The sequence below is a fragment of the Peromyscus maniculatus genome, chromosome 2, assembly GCF_049852395.1.
Source record: "Peromyscus maniculatus bairdii isolate BWxNUB_F1_BW_parent chromosome 2, HU_Pman_BW_mat_3.1, whole genome shotgun sequence".
Lineage (NCBI taxonomy): Eukaryota > Metazoa > Chordata > Mammalia > Rodentia > Cricetidae > Peromyscus > Peromyscus maniculatus.
In genome coordinates this window covers 136243814-136264336 of record NC_134853.1, presented here as the reverse complement: position 1 = coordinate 136264336, position 20523 = coordinate 136243814, and the positions used below count along the sequence as shown (strand labels likewise).

The 20523-nt window shown below is 47.4% G+C and overlaps 1 protein-coding gene across 4 annotated transcripts in view; it reads left to right on the top strand.

Annotated features, from left to right (window-relative positions):
* Armh1 (armadillo like helical domain containing 1) overlaps nt 1–20523 on the top strand; it is a 43834-nt gene that overhangs the window by 14160 nt on the left and 9151 nt on the right. For 2 of the 4 annotated variants that reach the window (XR_013049296.1, XM_076564864.1), the window contains exons 2-7: nt 3241–3361; nt 5567–5794; nt 11254–11322; nt 13210–13376; nt 16626–16822; nt 18397–18481. Coding sequence is in view for 3 of the 4 variants with exons in the window: in XM_076564864.1 (XP_076420979.1) it covers nt 5589–5794; nt 11254–11322; nt 13210–13376; nt 16626–16822; nt 18397–18481 (724 nt within the window). In the remaining variant the exon portion in view is untranslated. The remainder of the gene's footprint in view (nt 1–3240; nt 3362–5566; nt 5795–11253; nt 11323–13209; nt 13377–16625; nt 16823–18396; nt 18482–20523) is intronic. The other 2 variants (XM_076564865.1, XM_076564866.1) reach the window with 2 other exon arrangements.

Below are 20523 nucleotides of genomic sequence, written 5' to 3'. Positions count from 1 at the left end.
GTCACTGGAAGCAATAATCAAGAGATTGCCAGAACAAGCCGTGCCAGGCATGGTGGCACATGCCTTTAGTTGAACACAAGAGGCAGGGGCAAGGGGATCTTTATCGTCTGCTCACTCACCTCTGAGCCAATTGCACGCTTTATTCCCTCTGCCTAGAAATTCTCCCTGTGTCTCCCCTGGCTGGCCATAGGCCTTCCCTAACGGCCAGCACCCAAACCAAAGCAAGTGTCCTGGGCTGGTGTCCTGGGCTGGCCCTATCAGCTCACACTATTAGAACTATAATGATTTCTTTATAAGGCTCTGTGGAGGGCTGGCGAGAGGCTCAGAGGTTAAGAGCACTGGCTGCTCTTGCAGAGGCCTTGTGTTAGGTTCTCAACACCCACATTGTTCCAGAGAATCTGAGGTCCTCTTCTGGCTCTGAAGAGGCCCCAGACACAGGTGCTATAATGTGTGTGTGTGTGTGTGTGTGTGTGTGTGTGTGTGTGTATGTGTGTGTATGTATATATATATATATATATATATATGTATATGTATATGCATGCAGATGAACACCCATACACATATGACAAAAATAAATAAATCGTTTAAAACAAAAAGGGGGTAAGGATGGCTCAGTGGTTAGATGAGTTCCATTCCGGGACCCATATGCTGAAAAGAGAGAACCTATTTCTACAAGCTGTGCTCTGACCTTTGCACATACAGTGTGGCATGCACAAATGTGTGTGTGTGCACAAATAAATAATTGTATTTCTAACGTATTTTAATACAATAAAACAAAAGGCTCTGTGCCATGCTCAAACCTTGCACCCATCAAGCACAAGATCTGTGCCCATCTCCCCAGTTCGAGTTATTTAAGCAGGACTCATGCATGCTCAGGATAGCGCTCCACTACCGGGCTTCATCCCCGGTCCACAGTTTCAGAAAAGATTTCACAGTCCTGAGGAGAGGAGAGCCACCAAGGCAGAGGCGAGAATCAGAATGACGTCAGACTTACCAACAGAAGCAAAGGGGACTGTGTGACGATCAAGCCTTGCCATGTCTTACATGAGTCACGCACGCAGCCCGTCCAGTCGCGGTTAGCAACCAATAGAAGAGGCGTTAGCAGATTTTCCGGGACACACCCACAGACACCACTACAGATCACGCCCCATTAAACAAAGGAGTAAACCAAGACACAAGGTGTCCAGTGCTACGAGCGGCCAGAGAAAACCCCAAGGCAGATTTGTAAACCAGGCTTTGTAAAAGTCCCACCTGAAGGAGAAAGAGGTCTGTGGACACAGGTCTCCGGGGAGAAGAGGCTAGTCAGATGTGGGTTGAATATTTAGAAAAAAAAAAAAAAATCCTGCTACATATGGAACATTTGCAGGGTAAATCACTGCAGATAATTAGAACTAAATGATTGAAAAGAAATGGCCATGATTGACTCTAGGTAAAAGCCAAACCGTAAGGAAAGAAAATGTAATAGTATTTTATTGCTTGGCTGAAGAGTTTATTTACTTGGTCAATAATGTAAACACTATTGATTTAACTGTAAATTGTGGGAAATTATATTGTGAGGATGGGCAAGAGGAAAGGGAGGGTTGGAGTACTTCAAGAGAACTAATTCCTCATCCGCCAGAATAATAAATAATAAATTTTGTCCAAGATTGATAAATCAAGTAATAGTAGTATATTAGTTTGCTGAGGCTACCGTGACAAAGCACTGCAGGCTGGATGGCTTAAACAGGAAGAGGGCTGGAGTCTTGGTCAGAGGTCATGAGCACTGGTTACTCTAGCAGAGGACCTGGGTTCTATTCCTAGCACCCACATGGTGACTCAGCCACTTGTAACTCCAGTTCCAGAGTGTCCAACGCCCTCTACTGGCCTTGGTGGGCAATGCATTACATGGCTGACACATGTCCATCTTTTTTTTTTTTTTTTTTTGGTTTTCCAAGACAAGGTTTCTCTGTGTAGCTTTGCTCCTTTCCTGGACCTGGCTCTGTAGGCCAGGCTGGCCTCGAACTCACAGAGATCCACCTGCCTCTGCCTCCGGAGTGCTGGGATTAAAGGCGTGCGCCACCACACATGTCCATCTTTAAAAGAAAAAAGCAGAACTGTATTACTGCCCAGGTCTGCCGGCTGAGAGCTGAATTAAGAGCCCAGACCTCTCTGCTTTCATTGAAGATGGCCATCTTTCCCTATATCTTCATTTGGCTCCCCATGTCCTAATACCTTCTAACATTTTGTTGTTGGTGGTGGTTTTTGAGACAGGGTTTCTCTGTGTAACAGCTCTGGCTGTCCTGAAACTTGCTTTACAGACCAGGGTGGCCTCAAACTCACAGAGATCTGCCTGCCTCTGCCTCCCAAGTGCTGGAATTAAAGACATGTGCCACTATTGCCCGTACATTCTTTTGGTTTTTGAGACAGGGTCTCACTATAGCCTATATCAGGCTATAGCCCTGGCTGGTCTGAAATTCACTATGTAGACCAGGCTAGCCTCAAACTCACAGAGATCTGCCTGCCTCTGCCTCTCACAAGTTAGGATTAAAGATGTTAGCCACCACATCCAGCCCTGATCTGTTCTTGTAAAAAATACCTTCATATTAAACAAAGGTACACCTTGATGACCCCACTGTATCCTAGATGCTTTTTAAAAGATCCTGTCAGGGCCAGAGATGGTATTTGCTTTGATTTCACAGTCTTGAGCCCAGGCTGGTTCCAAAGCTCCTGCTCCTCCCCAGGAGCGCCTCCAGGGCCCTGGTGAGGCCACATGCACCTCTTGTCTCCCACGCCTTGTAGAATGCTACTCTCGATAGGTTTTCCCTGCACACTTGAGAGTTGAAGCTAGGTGTGCTGAGCACAAGAAGGTCATGTTTGAGGCCTGCCTAGTGAGACCCTGTCTCAAAGGAAGAAAAAACAAAGAGAAAGGAGAACAGAAGGGAAGAGTGAGCTCCTAGGATGCTGGAGGACCGTCACGTGACGCAACCTGCCTGGAATTTCCTACCCCAGAATTTTACTGGATGCTTCTCTGACAGCACTCGAGTTCTGACCCTATGAAGAATCCATCCTGATATGGTTAATGCTGGTGTCTCATCCCCTCCTCCCTGGGGTCTAAAACAGCCACTGGTCCCCATCTTCTTCAGGCTGGTTTGGCTGTTGAAGGTGGTGACAGCCTATGACAGTATCTTTATGCCTCTGACTGCAATAGATTTGCCATAATTGATGGCATCCCATGAGGCTTTGGTCATCTTTTGTGTTTAGGTTGGTCCACACTTGTTTCCCCAGTTCTGAAGGCTGATTGCACCCTGCGGTGTCTTCCTGAAGTCGCGTGGCTACCCTTCCCAGGAGCACAGACCCCCGTGTCCTCTGGGGAGTAGTAGAGGTTGGTATGTGTGTACGTCTGTCTCAGCCTGCCTCAGATTATCACTCCCTAATAAAAGCCTGATAGCAGGGCCCCATCAATATCTCAAATACATGTGAGGAAACGTTAATTTAGAATCAATTTTAGGATGTTTCAGACTGTAAAGTCCTTTTAACTAGATCTCTGGCGAAGATGTAGGAGCACTTTATGGGACTGTAAATTTCATGTTGAACAGTCTTTGTGAAATACACATCTCCCCTACACACAAGCTGTTCCCTCCATATCAATCATGGCCGCTGCAAGTAATGTTTCACAAATATTCTGTAAATCACAGAAAACCCCGTGATAATGTGAAATATGACTTTCACTTGTCTGTCAGACAGAAGAATCGCGCATGCCTCTGTCCCATCAGCACTAACATTTGTTATGGATAATAACACTTTCAATCACAACTATTTTTGGGAAACGGGTTTATTTTAAACCTTCCCTCCCCCCACTGAAAACAGTCTCCCAAGGACACAGGCTCCTACAGACCACAGCCCATTAATCCAGCTGGGGAATAAGAAGCTGTTCTTCCCACCAGCTTTACTTGGCGGTGTTTTAAAGAGTTAGAATAAACGCTTCAGGTACAAGGTTAAGAAGAACTTCGCGGAAACTAATCAACAGAAAGCGGGCGGAGTCTCAAAAGACCCCAGTCTCCCATCATGCTGGAAGTGCACTCTGAGAGACATGGAGGCTTTTAGCAAACCTCCTCCCTACCACCCTGGATCTTGTGTTTTCTCTTTTCCGGCCTTCACACCGATGCCAGGCACGGTAGCCCTCACCTATAAAGCCCTCACTAGGTGGTTGCCGAGGCAGGCGTATCCCTGGAACTCCACGGCCAGCAAGTCTGGCCAAGCTGGTGAGTTCCAGGTTCAATAAAAACCTTATCTTAAAAAATAAAATGGCAGGGCCAGGCATGGTGGTGCACACCTTTAATCCCAGCACTTGGGAGGCAGAGGCAGGTGGATCTCTGTGAGTTCGAGACCAGCCTGGTCTACAGAGTGAGTTCTAAGTCAGCCAAGCCTAAATAGTGAATCTATCTCAAAAAATTAAAAATAATAAATAATAAGCTAAAAAGCAGTTAAGGAAAATACCAAACATCAATCTTGGACCTCCACATCCACGTCCACACACGTGTGCACACCAACATACACATACACATTTTACACATCCACATGCATGTCCACACATGTGTGCACACCAACATATACACATACACATTTTACACATACACATACACACACACACACACACACACACACACACACACACACACAAATTTTACACACAGGAAAAAAATGTTTATCTGAACTCCTCTAATCCAGCATTCAAGAGGTTAAGGCAGGAGGTTTGTCAGAAGTTCAAGGCCAGCCTGGGCTACATAGCAAGACTATGTCTCAAAAAGAAAAAAAAAAAAAAGAAGCAAACAAGCAAGCAAGCACTGTGGTACAATCCTAATACCTGGGAAACCGAGGCAGGCAGACGTGAGTTCAAGGCCAGCCTGATATACGTTTTCAATGCTGTTGAAACAGCTCTTTCTCAGCTTCAGCCCATGCCAACTTTGAAATCCTCCTCCTCCTCCTGCCTCAGTGTCTGGAGGTCCTGGGACTGTAAGTCTGTCACTTCCGGGCCACCGTGATGCTTTTCACTCCATTACAACCTGGCTAAAGCCTGCTCAAGTAGCAGGTGGCCATTCCGATAATGGGTTTTTTTTTTTCTAGTGTTGGGGATCAAACCCAGGGCCTTGCACATGCTCGGCAAGTACTCTACCTGTGAGCTACAGCCCCCGCCATCACTCGCTCACTTGTTTTGTTTTGCACAGTGCTAGGGAAGAAATTCAGAGGCTCCTGCAAGCGCTACCAGTGAGCCACGCCCTCAGCCACCTTAGCATGGCTTTTGTACATAAGTCCATCAGCACAAAGGGTCCCTTGCCTGCAGTAGATCAGTAGAAAAGCACACTTTAATCCCAGCACTCGGGAGGCAGAGGCAGGCGAATCTCTGTGAGTTCAAGGCCAGCCTGGGCTACAGGCTGAGTTCCAGGACAGGCTCCAAAGCTACACAGAGAAACCCTGTCTCAAAAAAAAAAAAAAAAAAAAAAAAAGAGAGAGAGAAAGAAAGAAAAGCACAGCTCATGAAGTCACATGGTTCTGATCATTCCGGTACCTCATTTTCTGTACCTTGTAGTCAGCCTTGGGACTGGCTGAACATGACTTCTGTAAAGGAGCAGGCTGCAATCAGCCGCCTCCTAAGTTTTCTGCAAGAGTGGGACAACGCCGGCAAAGGCCTAAGAGCTCAGATCCTCACCAAGTTCATTGAAACCAACGAAGGCAAGACTGGCCCTGAGCTGGAGCTGGAGTTTTCGCAGGGGGCCAGCTTGTTCCTCATACGGCTGACCACCTGGCTTAGAATCATGTATCCTTGCTGACCTGGTGGGAAGTGGGGAGTCATTCAAAGAGGGGGGCAGATTGTAGTAGAGGAAGTTTTTCTCTTGGTTCCAATATTTTAGAACTGAAAAAAAAAATGGTGATAGAAATATCCCCAAAGGCAGGAATTCTATGGACGGTCTGTCTTCCCAACTCTAAGTGTGTCCTCATCCTAACCTCCGTCTGTCTCCTGAGGTGTGGGCAGCTAGTACTCTGTCTGGGTCAAGTTTATGTTTATTTTACACTTGACTCTCTTCCTTAGAAACTTTGGTTTTGGTCTTACATCTTTTCCACTTTTTTTATCACCAACTTATTTCTCATCTTTTATTGTTACTATTTGTGTGTGTGTGTCGGTCTGTGTGTGTGTGTGTGTGTGTGTGTGTGTGTGTGTGTGTGTGTGTATCTTGGCTGCATGTATGTCTGTGTACCACATGTGTTACTAGTGCCCTCAGAGGCCAGAAGAGGGCATCAGACCCTGTGGGTGCTGGAAAGAGCAGCCAGTGCTTTAAGAGCTGAGCCATCTTACCAGCCCCACCCCACCCCTTTTTTTGGGGGGGAGAGGTAGAGTTTTATGTAGCCCAAGACAGCCTCAAATATTGTGTTGCCAAAGATGTCTTGATCCTTCTGCCTCCACCTCCCACGCGCTGGGACCACAGATGAGCATCACCGTGCCTGGCATTAACTCTAAAAATTAAAATGAAGTCCTAGCCTCCACCCTGAGCTCAGCCAGCCCTTCCCCTTCACAATGAAACTAGCTGAAAAGGTCATCGTGTCTCGCTGTCTCCCCTTCCGCTGTTTCCTCTTCCCACTGTAGTCTCACTTCTGCCTGCCCGGCTCCACCAGTGCCCCAAGGTCTCCTCCATTGGTTCTCTGACTGCCAACCCCGGTGGCCACATCCTCATTCCTCATACATGACCTCTTGATGGCATCTGTCAGTCAACTCTGCCCACTTCTCAAAACCGTTCCCTTGACTTCTGTGGTTGGGCTCTGGTGTTTTCTCTTTCCTTCTGGCTGACCCTTCTCTTCTTCCTGGCCCTCCCTTCCCTTAATTCTTGGTGTTTCCTGAGCCTCTGCCTTTTCTACGCCCGTTCCATTCTGCTTCTTCCTAGATAATCAGATCCGTTATTGTGACGCCAGTGCCGCTCACCTGGAAGAGTCTCCAATTTCCTTCCTGAATCTGAGCCCTTTACCTGGAGACATCCAACCACTGGCTCTGCTCATGCCGCAGGCAGACTGTTACACTTCTGGTTTAGGAAACTAGAGAAAAAGAGGTTCAACTTCGATTAAGAGCACTGGCTGCTCATCTGGAGGTCCTGGGTTCAATTCCCAGAACCAGAAGTGGCTTACAGTCATCTATGATGGGTCTGATGCCCTCTTCTGGTGTGTGAGCACACACACACACAGACGAAGCACTCATACGTAAAATCACAAACAACTCGACCTAAAAAACTTGCTGAGGGACAAGTTACAGTGCCTGTGCTGTGTGACGTCCTGGACGCAGATCATGAAGACAGTTTGGTAACCTTTGCTGGCAGTGAGTGAGCGGAGGCTGTACCGTGTGTGAGCCCCACAGTACTTTGCTCTCCGTGGATTTTCTTCAGACCTTTTCTCCCCTAGTGCTGGGGCTAGAACCCAGGACCTTACACATGCTGGGCAAGCTCTCCACCACTGAGTTCACCCCCAGCCCACCTCAGACCTTCCTGTTGTGTATTTTTCTTGTTCTCTGAACCCTCTTCCTTTCTATGAGTCCCTTTATCTGAATTCCTCCTCCCTTAATAATTAAATGCACATTGCCAGCCTGCCTCTTACTTCTCAGAAGGCTTGTTTAGTAGACGGAGGGTTTAACCCTGCCATTGTTCTTGATTTTTTTTTTTTTTTTTTGTGACAGGGTCTCATGTAGTCCAAGCTGGCCTTGAACTTGCTGTATGGCCAAGTGTTCGGGTTTCTATTGCTGTGATAAAACACCACCACCAGAACACCTTGGGAGGAAAGGGTTTATTTCATTTTACAGCTGGTAGTCCATCATCTAGGGAAGTCAGGGCAGGAACTGATATGGCCGCCATGGGATTGCCCTGCTTACTGCCTTCTCTCCATGGCTGCCAAGCCTACTTTCTCCTACCAGCTGGGAACAGCAGCCTAGAGGTGGCACCTCCCCCAGTGAGGTGGGCCCTCCCATGTCAGTCATCAACAAGACGATGCCCTACAGGCCAATCCGGTGGAGGCATTTCCTCAATTACAATTCCATCTTCCCAGATGACCAGGAATGTGTCAGGCTGACATAAAAACTAGCTAGCACACCAATAATAACCTTGAACTCCTGGCCTGCCAAGTGCTGGAATTACAGGTGTGTGCCATTTCAGGCCGTCCTCTCTTCTGAAAAGTACCCTAGTGACTCACGCCAGCTGTTCACAGATCATCTCAGCAAACACTGGTGTTTGCAGGAATTTAGTGACTTGGTGGTAGAGCTGCCAGCCTCAATTCCTGAACTCTGGCTTCTGCCCCGCGGCTAACCTTAACCTCACCAGTTAGCAGCAGCCACTTTGCTGTCAAGTCTAGACTGTTTTTCCTGTTTGTCTCATCATTTCCTGTGACCACAGGGTGAGGTGAGGGAGGTACATGCTCTGATCCTGGTTCCACTTAAAACTTGGATATTTTATCAAGAACTTTATATTAACTTTTTTTTTGTCCTGGGTTTGTTTTATTTTGAGACAAGATCTTCCTATATTACTGTCTGGCCTAGAACTCATTATGTAGCCCAGGCTGACCTGGAACTTATGGAGATCTTCCTGCCTCCGTCACCAAGTGCTGAGATTACAGATTGAGTTCCCACACTTGGCCTTAATGTCAATATTTTGAGTATTACGTTGACGGAATTTTATGAGGTCAACAGGAAGGAAAGAGAGCAAAACAAGCTAAGCATGTGGGCAAATGTCTATAATCCTGGAACTTGGAAAATGGAGGGAGAAGCATCAGAAATTCAGGCTTATCTTCTGCTGGTATAACAAGCTCAAGAGTTCAATCTCGGCTACATAAGACCCTGCCTGGCCTGGCAGTAGTGGTGTACACCTTTAATCCCAGCACTCGGGAGGCAGAGACAGGCGGATCTCTGTAGCCCAGGCTGGCCTTGAATTCACAGAGTGAGTTCCAGGAAAGGTGCAAAACTACACGGGGGGGGGGGGGGGGGGGGGGGGGGGGGACACACGACACCCTGCCTGTCTGAAAGAAGAAACAGGGAGGGGACACAAGAAACATGGTGGATTTGACTGGGGGATTGGTATTTGTGCCCTTTCAAGTTTTTCAACCCTTCTACTATAGCCACTGCACCTCCGTTTTCCTTTTGCTGGACGGGATCTTGCTGTGTCTCCCAAGCTACTACCCTCGAACACGTGGTCGCCCCCCCTCAGCCTCCCAAGTGCTGGCGCTGGAGGAGTGCAGTGTGACTCTGTCCACTGCCCCTTTTGAAGCACTGTCCCTTGTCCCCCTGTTTTCTGGCACCATGTTTCCTCTGCCTCTGCTGCAGGGTCTGTCCTAACCACCCCCCAAGTGCTCTAACCACCCCGCAAGTGCTCATGCGCACTGCTCGCCTCTTCTCTTCTGTAATCAATTCAGTGCATTTGATAGACTGGGCATCAAGCCTTCTCCATATGCCGGGTGTCTGCCACTGAGAGGGCACTGAGCCACTGCTGACAGGATGACTCTTCAAGAGACCCCATTTCCACACCTAGAATCATCCATGTCTTACCTTGTTTGTGATCCTGCCGTTAGGAGTAGCCTAGTAAAAGTGACAGGAGAGTTGGTTAGAGATCCCGCCCACCAACTCCTCCAGTTATCACCTAGAAGGAAAACAAACCAATATAACAACATCGTTATTCTTTGCAAAACTAATCACATAAGCCTAAACCTTTCGTCACTCTTAAATCTTAACAGATCAGCACAACCAATGATTTGTAAAATAATAGTGACACTGTTAGCTGCCATTTACTGAGTCTTTTTATGTCCTAGGCCCTGAGCTCTGTACCACTCATGTATTACAAAAGGTTGGGTAGAGCTATGTATAGTGAGTGACGCACGCCTGTGTTCCCAGCATTCAGGATACTGAAGGAGCATCTTGAGTTCTAGACTAGCAAGACCCTTTCAAAAAGAAGGGAGGGAGGAAGAAAGGAAAGAAAAGGAGAGGGAGGGAGGGAGGGAGGAGGAAACGCATGAATACTAAGTGACTGAAATCAAGACTAGCCTGGGACTCGGGAAAGATGACAAGCCGGTCAGCCTAGCTAGTAACTTCAGAAAAAGGCGGAACGGGAATGGACTGGAGAAAGAGAGGGACAATGTAGCAATAGAGAGATGACTATGTGGCTAATAACCTGGCCCCAGCTAGAATAGCAACAGGCGGGGAGCCTGGCTCCAGAGCAGACCCTGTTTTTGCAGTAAAAAGCCTTTCCTAATGAGCCAATCTGTCTCTCCTTCTATTGGCATCCTGGGAACTGGGGTGCAGCAGAGATAATTTGCCTCACCACACCCCCCCCCAACAAAGCACCATTACCTCCAGCCCATTACATTAGCCTGTATCAGTCCTGGAGGCTCTCACTCATCCTCATGGACTGCAATAATTCCAGCTAATTTCTTAAGTGTTCTAAGAGCCTGTGATGTGTTATGAGCCTAGTAATTGTTGACTGGCTCCCTTTCTGCTGTGGCTTGATTTCATACCTTGCATTTGAGCTGAAGCGTGCTCTGGATGCTTTATTACAGTGAGGCTTTTTGCAAAGGCTCGCATTAAAAAATAACATTAAATACTGAGGTTGTTTTAAATCAGAGTTTAATTTTTCCTCCATTTCCTGTTATTCTTATTAGGAAGCCATGCAATTCTTCATAAGAATAGTGACCTCCAGTGTACAACTTTGAGCAAGTACAGAATGGAGAATTAATGATAAAGCTAATTCTTTTTTGTTGTTTGTTTTGTTTTTTGAGACAGGGTTTCTCTGTGTAGCCCTGGCTGTCCTGGAACTCACTCTGTAGACCAGGCTGGCCTTGAACTCTCAGAGATCCACCTGCCTCTGCCTCCCGAGTACTAGGATTAAAAGTGTGCGCCCCCACTCCCAGCTGAATCTAATTCTTGGTAGAGAAGTCTAGGAATGAGGCCCAAAATAATGAGCTGTGCCGAGACGCAAGGATGCACCACCGCTGTAGCTCTGAGAGGCCTGAGAAGGTGACCATCCGTTTTCTCCACACACCTGGATTTACGGGAGCCTCTTTGCTCCCTCGGAAGACTGTAGAGCCCACATGGCTTGACTGCCCTGGAAGAACTTCCTAGAGAGCAGGGATGGAGGTCGCACCCTAACACAGCTCTGCCCTTCAGCCAGTGGTTCCCCTAGGATAAAGGGCACAGGTCAGCCACTTGCTCATCCTGGGCCCCGGGCAGCCACCTAGGAGCACTCCTTAACTCTGCTGCAGCTATATGACTGGCTTGGATTTAGAGAAGATCCTGAGGTCCATTGGCATCTTCTTGTCCGCAGTGAGCAGGTAAGTCCCATTCCAGAGACTTGGGTCTCAGCCACAAGTCACACTCATTCAGTCCACATGAGGCCACAGGTTCTAGGTACCAGCAGGATGAGCCCAGAGACAACTATGTTCTGCTCTTGTCTCTCCTCCATCCCGTTTCCCATTGACCCTTCACTAGTCAGCATGTTGGTTGAGTATATATAAAAAAAAAAAAAAAAGTAAAATAAAAAACACATTATACTATACTAGGGAACTGGGGATTTATTGGCTCACTTAGCTGAAAAAGCCCAGAGGGTGGATGTACTTATTTCAGGCCTGATCGGACCCAGGGGTTTTTTACTAAGTTCACCAGGGTTTTGGTCTCTTTATCTCTCTTTCTCCTTTTCTCAGTCAGTCCCCATATTCAGAGGCCTCTGTGTCCTGGGGTCCTCAGGCCCTCCAGAAACCATCCCTGTGGCTCAAGTACACCTGCAAGAGAGCGTGGTTATTCCCATGAGGTCTTCTAGGTGAACCAGCATAGGCCACTTACCCGCCTTCTGCAGTCAGAAGGATGCCATCCCCTGTCACATGCTTGCTCCACCAAATCCACATGACGCTTGAGTGGAGGAAGCATGATTCACCAAGGGACAAGTAAAGTGCCATTATAGAAAGAAGGGGACTGGGAAGAAAGAAAGGGAAGGAAAGAGGGGAGGAGAGGGGAGGGGAGGGAAGGAGAGGGGAGAGAAGGGCAGGGGAGGGGATAGGTAAAAGCTGGCCAGCTGTGGGGCTCACACTTATAATCCCAGTAGGCAGAAAGCAGAGGCAAGAGATCACTGCAAGTTCAAGGCCAGCTTGATCCATACAGCAGTCCCAGTCCACATAATGAGACCCTGTCCAAAGCAAGCAGGAAGGCAGACCCAGAGACTAGAAAGAGACAAAGCCAAGGATGCCTGTTGGATTTAGTTCCAGCATTTCCTTGGCTAGGCACAGTAGCACATGCTTGTAATCTCACTGTCTCCAGCAGCTGAGGCAGGATAGCAAGTTCAAGACAGCATGGTGAGAAGTAATCTAAACTGATAATTAGCTGGGTGGCTGTGGCGCACGCCTTGGATCCCAGCATTTGGGAGGTGGAGGAAGGTCGAGCTCTGAGCTTGAGGACAGCATGGTCTACAAAGTGAATACATACATACATTATAATACTGATATATTTTAATGTTTTATATATTATATAGTTTAATAATTTTAATATATATTAAAACTTAAAAATCCAAACGATTGTCTCTATCTGTGGACATCTCCTGGGCCTGAGGCAAGTTTGTGAAGACAGTACCTTTTCCTTAGATGCCTTTGGTTCCGTGTTGAGGAGCCCTGTTTTGGAATATTTAACTGTGCAAAGGTGTTGCATTTGTTTAACTATGCAAAGATGTGTTGCATTTGTTTATGTTGTGAAATATTTGTTTAACTATGTAAAGATGTGCTGCATTTGTTTAATCATGTAAAGATGTGTCGCTGTTTTACCTTGCCTGCCTGATTGTTCTAATAAAAAGCAAACAGCCAATGGAGAGGGAGGAGGTGTGGGCGGGACTTCCGGGCAGGGAAAGTAAGTAGTAGGAAGAATTTAGTCTCTGGAGAAGAAAGAAAAAGGACGCCAAGGAGATGCCAGGGTGTAGGCAGCCAGACACAGGAAGCAGGAAAGTAGGGCACAGAGAATGAACAAAAAGATAAAAAGCCCCAAGACAAAACATTGATCAATAGAAACAGGTTAAACTAAGTTAAAAGAGTTAGTGGGACAAGCCTAAGCTAAAGCCAAGCATTCATAATTAATAAGAAGTCTCCGTGTCTTTATTTGGGAGCTGGTTGGCAGCCCAGAGAAAATGCCAACTACAGCGCCCCCCAGCATCTTGTTTGTGTGGTCTCCTCTCTGGACAGCAATCGGTACCTGATAGAATTTCTTGAGATTGGAGGTGTCCTAACACTCTTGGAAATACTTGGCCTAGAGAAAATCAAGGAAGAGGACAAGAAGGAATCCATCAAACTACTTCAGATTATTGCAAATACTGGAAGGAAGTACAAGGAACTCATCTGTGAAAGCTACGGTAGGTCCTGGGCGTGCCCACCTGGGCGTGCCCACCTGGGCGTGCCCACCTGTGGACACCACATCTCCTGGGCCTGGTTGGAGTTGACAGCACCCGCACTGCCAAGGGAAAAAGCTATCACAGGACAGCCAGGTGCAGAGGAAGCATTTGATACAGTTCCCTCTCCATGAGCTGCTCTGTCCACATCACAACCAAAAGACCAGATTTATGGCTTCCCGGATTCATCATTTGCTCAAACCCTAGCTAAGACAGTGGTACACACCTTTAACCCCAGCACTGGAGAGACAAAGGCAGGATGATCTTGTGCATTTGAAGTCAGCCTGGTCTACTTAGGAGTTCCAGGACAGCCAGGGATACCTAGAGAGACTCTGTCCCAAAAAGCTAAAAATAAATAAATACAGCTTGGGCTATAGCGGTGGTTAACAGCACTTGCTGCTCTTTCAGAAGGACCAGGCTCTATTCCGAGCTCCAAGACGATGGCTCACAATGTCTGGAACTTCAGTTCCAGGAGATCTGGCACTCTCCTCTGGCTTCTGCAGGCACCAGACTCATAAGTGGTATGCAGACATACATGCAGGCAAAACACTCATGAACTAAACTTTAAAAAGAGTAATCATTTAAGATTATTGATGCCTACTGTGCTGGGTATATATAAAGGTGGTAGGAGAGAAAGAGGAAAAGTACAGTCCCTAAAACTAAGTGTGGGGTGCACACCTGCAATCGCAGGAATTGGGGGTGGGAGGTAAAGTGGGAGGATCAGAAGTTCAAGCTCATCCCCAGATACACAGTAAGTTTGAGGACACTCTGGGCAGCATGAGACCCTGTAGTAGAAGTTAGTAATAAATATAGCATATTTTCTCAGACTGCCAGCCCCCAAGTCATGACAGACTTATTATTAGATATGAATGTTTGGCCTTAGTTTAGGCTTGTTTCTGGATAGCTTTTTTAACTTAACCTGTTTCTCTTCATCTGTTTTGCCTTGGGCTTTTTACCTTTCTTTCATTCTGTATGTCCTTCTCTCCTGCTTCCTCTGTATCTGGCTGGCTGGTGGTTGCCCCCCCCCTCCCCCCGGCTGGCCCCGGGCATCTTCCTCTCTTCCTGCCTGTTCTCTCCCGAGCCTAGATTCCTCTGTTGTTGTTTGTTTTTACTCTTTGGGGGCCTACCACCCAGCTCCCAAGTAAACACGGAGAGACTTATTACTACTTATAAATGCCCAGCCTTGGCTTGGCTTGTTTCTTGCCAGCTTTCCTTAACTTATCCCATCTACTTTTACCTCCAGGCTTTTCCTGCCATTCTCTTACTTCTGTAAATCTTACTCCTACTCCGTGGCTTGCTGTGTAGCTGGGTGGCTGGCCCCTAAAGTCCTCCTCCTTCTCTGGCTACTTCTCCTCCCTGTCAGATTTCTCCTTCTATTTATTCTTTCTCTGCCTGCCAGCCCCACCTATCCTTTCTCCTGTCTTGCTATTGGCCATTCACCCTTTTTTATTCCATCAGGTGTTTTAGACAGGCACAGCAACACAGCTTCACAGAGTTAAACAAATACAACATAAACAAAAGTAACACACCTTAAAATAATATTCCCCAACATTCCTCCTCCCACTTATTCTCTTTGCCCTCCAGCCCTGCCCATCCCTCCCCCGCCTAGCTATTGGCCGGTCAGCTTTTTATTAAACCAATCAGGTGCTGTGGGCAGGTGAGGTGAAACACATCTTTACATAGTTAAACAAATGCAGCATAAACAAATACAACACATCTTTTCTTTTTTGTTGTTTATTTGTTTGTTTTTCAAGACAGGGTTTTTTTGTGTATCCCTGGCTGTCCTGGAACTTGCTCTGTAGACCAGGCTGGCCTCGACCTCACAGAGATCACCTGCCTCTGACTCCTGAGTGCTGGGATTAAAGGCATGCGCGGCTTACCACACATCTTTTCATAGTTAAACAAATATTCTGCAACATAGACAAATGTAACACATCTTTACTTAGTTAGTTAAACAAATATTTCACAACCTTTCCCCCTTTTTGTCTAAATAGGAAGAAAGTTTTTTTAACTTTAACATAGTAAACAATATACAATAAGAACAGTTATCAAGTAAGAATTACATTTGGTTGGTTGGTTGGGTTTTTTTTTTTTGTTTGTTTGTTTGTTTGTTTGTTTGTTTGTTTGTTTTCAACTTTCCAGGCTCTGTGTGGAAATTTGGTCTACACATTGGAAAGCCAATAAAAGGCCCTGTCCTTGCCAGACAAAAAAAAAAAAAAAAAGGCCCTGTCCTTAAAAAGATTACAGTCAGCTGGGTATAGTGGTACATACCTTTAATCCCAACACAGACAAACAGATCTCAACAGCAAAACAACAAAAACAAGCAGATCTCTGTGAGTCTGAGGCCTGGTCTACATGGTGAGTTCCAGGATAGCCAGAGATACATAGTGAGATTGTCTTAAAAAACAAAACCTACAGTCTGGTGAGAAAGGGTTATAGGACCAGCACAGAAACCAAAACTGTGTTTTGAAGTTTAAAATAAACTTACAAAGCCCAAAGCCGGGCGGTGGTGATGCACGCCTTTAATGCCAGCACTTGGGAGGCAGAGGCAGGTGGATCTCTGTGAGTTCAAGGCCAGCCTGGTACCTGGTCAGTCTACAGAGTGAGATTCAGGATAGGCTCCAAAGCTACACAGAGAAACCCTATCTCGAAGAAGAAAAAAAAAAAACCTATAAAATATACAGATGGAACAATTTCTGATGTTCTTTTGCTAAATATCAAACTCATGGCCTCATGAGTTCAGGGCAAGAAATTTTCCCTCTAAGCTACACACACACACACACACACACACACACACACACACACACACACACACACACAACTACTCTGGCCACAGACACAGAGCTGGAGGTAAACACGACAGTAATCAGTAATGCAACATGAAAACTGATCCTTTGCCGGGTGGTGGTGGCTTGAATCCCAGCACTCGGGAGGCAGAGCCAGGCGGATCTCTGTGAGTTCGAGGCCAGCCTGGGCTACAGAGTGAGTCCCAGGAAAGGCGCAAAGCTACACAGAGAAACCCTGTCTCGAAAAACCAAAAAAAAAAAAAAAAAAAAAGAAAGAAAGAAAAGAAAAAGAAAACTGATCCTTAGCTTTGCTTTGGCTCATCACGCTTGACTGAAAAGCTCGTAAAGCAATCCCCGTTATACAACCTGGAATGGGAATTGATTTCCTAAATCCTGTCCGATTTGGCATTTTCTCTTCTTTGTCCAGGTGTGAGAGCCATAGCAGAATTTCTGGCAAAGTCTAAATCAGAGGAGACCCAGGAGGAAGTGCAGGTTCTGCTGGACACACTGGTCCATGGCAACCCCAAGTACCAGAATCAAGTGTATAAAGGGCTAATAGCGCTGCTGCCCTGTGGGTCCCCCAAAGCCCAGCAGCTGGCCCTGCAGACTCTCAGGACCGCCCAGGTGAGCCACAGCTACGCTCTGCAGTTCGGATTCACGTGGGGTAGTCTTACAATTACCTTTCCCAGCAGCCCCCACAGGCCTGAGAGGCAGAGCTCAGCCTCCCACTGCCTGTCTGATATTCAATCAGCATCACTTCCGAAGGCCAAGGCAGGCCAGCAAGTTCATGTCTCCCAGCAGAGTGATTTGTCCTGTTTGTTTAAGGATCAGAAAGATATTGGCAGACTTCAAAGTGGTTGAGACAAGCAACAAGGATGACTAGGGAACTGTAGAAAGATTAAAGGCATCCATTTGACAGGGAGGGAAGCGTGGTACTTCTGTAGGCAGTGTGGGAGTGGAGAGGCCAGATCTCTCTGATTACAAAAGCTCTTTTCTTTTCTTGGCTTCTGCCCTAGAATGTGAGTGAAGTTAGGTCTGGGGTATGGTGGCATATGCCTACTAAGGAGGGGAATGTGGTTTTGACATGAACGGTCAAAACTCACAAGTGCTCCAGAGGACAGGCTGGCGGGCGGCAGACGACAAAGGGGTCTGAATGGTGGGCGTGGGTGCAGAGGTGACCAAGGTGGATAGACATTCCTGAGACAGAAGGTGTAGAACTAAGAACACACATCAAGTTGCACACTTTTAATCCCAGCACTCGGGAGGCAGAGGCAGGCAGATAGATCTCTGAGTTCTGAGTTCGAGGCCAGCCTGGTCTTCAGAGTGAGTTCCAGGACAGGCTCCAAAGCTACACAGAGAAACCCTGTCTCGAAAAAACAAAAAAAAGAAAAGAAAAAAAAAAACTAAAGAGAGAGTGGGAGAGGGAGAGAGAGAGAGAGAGAACCACTGCCCAGAACTGGAGAGGCCACCGGGCCATGGAAAATTAAAGGCTGAAACTCCGGAGAAAGGCCCAGGATGAAGACAGCAGTTTGGGTCTCACAAACAGTTAATAACAAGTGAAAATGGAGTAAATAAAACTCCCCAGGCTGCCTGGCGGTGGTGGCGCACGCCTTTAATCCCAGCACTTGGGAGGCAGAGGCAGGCAGATCTCTGTGAGTTCAAGGCCAACCTGGTCTACAGAGTGAGATCCAGGACAGGTGCAAAGCTACACAGAGAAACCCTGTCTCGAGAAAAAAAAAAAAAAAAAAAAAAAAAAAAAAAAAACCCTCCCCAGGCAGAATGCACCAGGTCAGGAGAGAAGAAGGGACGCCTCCTAGAGCTGAGGGGGGCTGCAGCTCAGACCAGAGGATCCCTGAGTTCCCACCCAGTGCCTCCTTCAGCCAGTACTTTGGTAGGCTTTGCTTACATGGCTCTGTCTTCTCAGTAGCTGGTGTGTGTGGCATAGGTAAAGTCTGAAGAGGTAAAACTAAAGGTGAGGTTCCAGAAAAAGAAGATTCCAGGATCTAGGATGAGGAGTTTTCCCCCAGCTGAAGTCTCAGCCCTTGGTCCTTCATGTCTTAACAGGCAGCCAGGAGACTTGGCTGAAGGCTTCCTGAGCTAAAGACTAGAAAGTCAGTTCACCCCAGCCCGGCTGTCTAGGGGTCCTCACTGCATTTCTAGGCCCAAAGAGTCAACCCTCTTCCCCTCATGTCTTGTAGTCAATCATTGGGGCGACACACCCCAGCATCGTGGACTATGTGCTGAAGGTCCTGGACACAATGCATCTGGAGGTCCAGTATGAAGGTAAGGAGGCCTCCAGGTCACCAAAGGTGGCGGCGAGAGGCCCTTCCCCGATTCTCCCTCCAGTCGAAAAGAGCCTGTTGCTGAGGGTCTAAAATAACATTGACCGAGGAAAGGCTGGTTTAGTGTGAACCAGCAAGTCGTTCAGAAAATGGTAGTTAGATTTCATTTGTTTGAGCAGTCGTTAGAACCGACTAGGTCCAGAGCGTCTCTCACGTGCTTCTGGCTGTCTGCACTGAAGCCCCTGCCTGAGGGTGTGATTGAGGGATAGCATGCTCCAGTGTGCAGAGGCCTGGGGTGGACTTCAAACGCCAAGAAAAGGGAAGCCTAACATGGTGGTCCTTCCTTCTATCCCCAGACTGAGACAGGAGAATCTCAAATTCCAAGCCAGCCAGGGCTACATTATGAGACTGTCTCAAAACAAAACAAACAAAAAACACCCTAGGGAATGTCTTTCTTGTTAAAAGAGAGAGAGAGAAAGAGAGAGAGAGAGGAGAGAGAGAGAGAGAGAGAGAGAGAGAGAGAGAGAGAGAGAGAGAGAGAGAGAAGAAAAAAGAAAGAAAGAAAACTAATTTGGACTAGTTAATGGCATCCATAAGTTTTCATTTATTGACCTTCCATAGGCTGTTTCACTTATTTCTCAAAATAGTCCCATGAGGACAAAGCTGGCAGCCTTCCAAACTGTCAGAAGGAGTGAAGTATCTGGTGATGCTTCTCGATTTTGTTTGTCTTCTTTTTCCTCTTGTGCAGTCTAGGCTGGTCTTGAACTCTGTCCTCTCTATCAGCTCCCAAGTGCTGGGATGACAGGCACGCAGCGCCACCACACGGGGCCGAGTCTGGTCCCCAGCTCACAAGCCTCTCTCCACTCTGCTTCCCTGCTGGGACTCTGAGCCCACACCGCTGCTGTGACCTCAGTGGCTGGGTCCTTGACACCTGACTTGAGCAATGAAGAGTGGAGCAAGGACAGACAGACAGACGGGAGGGGAGGCTGGAATCGGGTGGGCTGGGCGTGCTAATGGAGAGTGCCATAAGCCGTGCTGATTCCATGCATCTGAGCCCAGAGGCAGATGTATGCGCACAGCAGGAAAGGAGGAGGCAGTGGAGCTCCAGAGGAGCCGTCTCAGGCTGTGAACATCTGGGGGGAGGAAGCAGAGGTGATGGTTTCTGGACACACTGGTTTTAGCTCAAGACCGCAGTGCTCATCCTGATTTGTACTTGGTCCTGGGGAAGGAGGCCTTTGCCGTCCCACTGAGCCTCACCAGGGAAGGCTTCACAGCTCCGTGCTCTGAGGTTCTGGGGTCTTTAACATGGCTGTACTTGTTTCAATGACACACATTCATTCAGGACTTCATTTGTTCCCCACACTCCACCAGGCTGGGCTAGACCCTCCACCGTGCTGGGCTGGACCCTGGTTCTTTTTAGGTGGTCCTGGTCTTGAAACGCAGCCCAGCCTTGCCTGGGCTTCTTGATCCTCCTGCCTCTGCCTGCTACTACGTCCAGCTAACTACTGTGATCTTAACCCTGGCATCTGTTCCAAGAGTCAGGATTGTGAATGAATGAATGAATGAATGAATGAATGAATGAATGAATGAATGAATGAATGAATGTGAATGAACACAAGTGAATCCAGGCACAGTAGATATAGCTCATCTCTGCTCTACTATCTGGACAGTTGAGGCCACAGCTGGAGCCACAGCTGGGGCCAGTGAAGATCAGGATCCTGGTTTTTTTGCATTTGCGCACAGGTGCGCGCGCGCGCGCGCACACACACACACACACACACACACACACACACACACACACACACTAAACCAATGCAGGATGCAAGGTTCATGTGACTTTGTCACTGAGGTCGATGCCCCTGGGGACGGGAGGGAAGCAGCGCTGTGCTCAGGGCAGTCTTAACTCACTCCAGGAGTTCTGGCACCTTCACTCCTGACCTGCTTCACTCAGAAGGACAATCAAGTGAGCAAGGGAGGGTGCCTTGCCCTAAGCTCGCTGGTGTCAGAGCTTTTATCACACCGAAGACTTCAGAATTCCTTTAA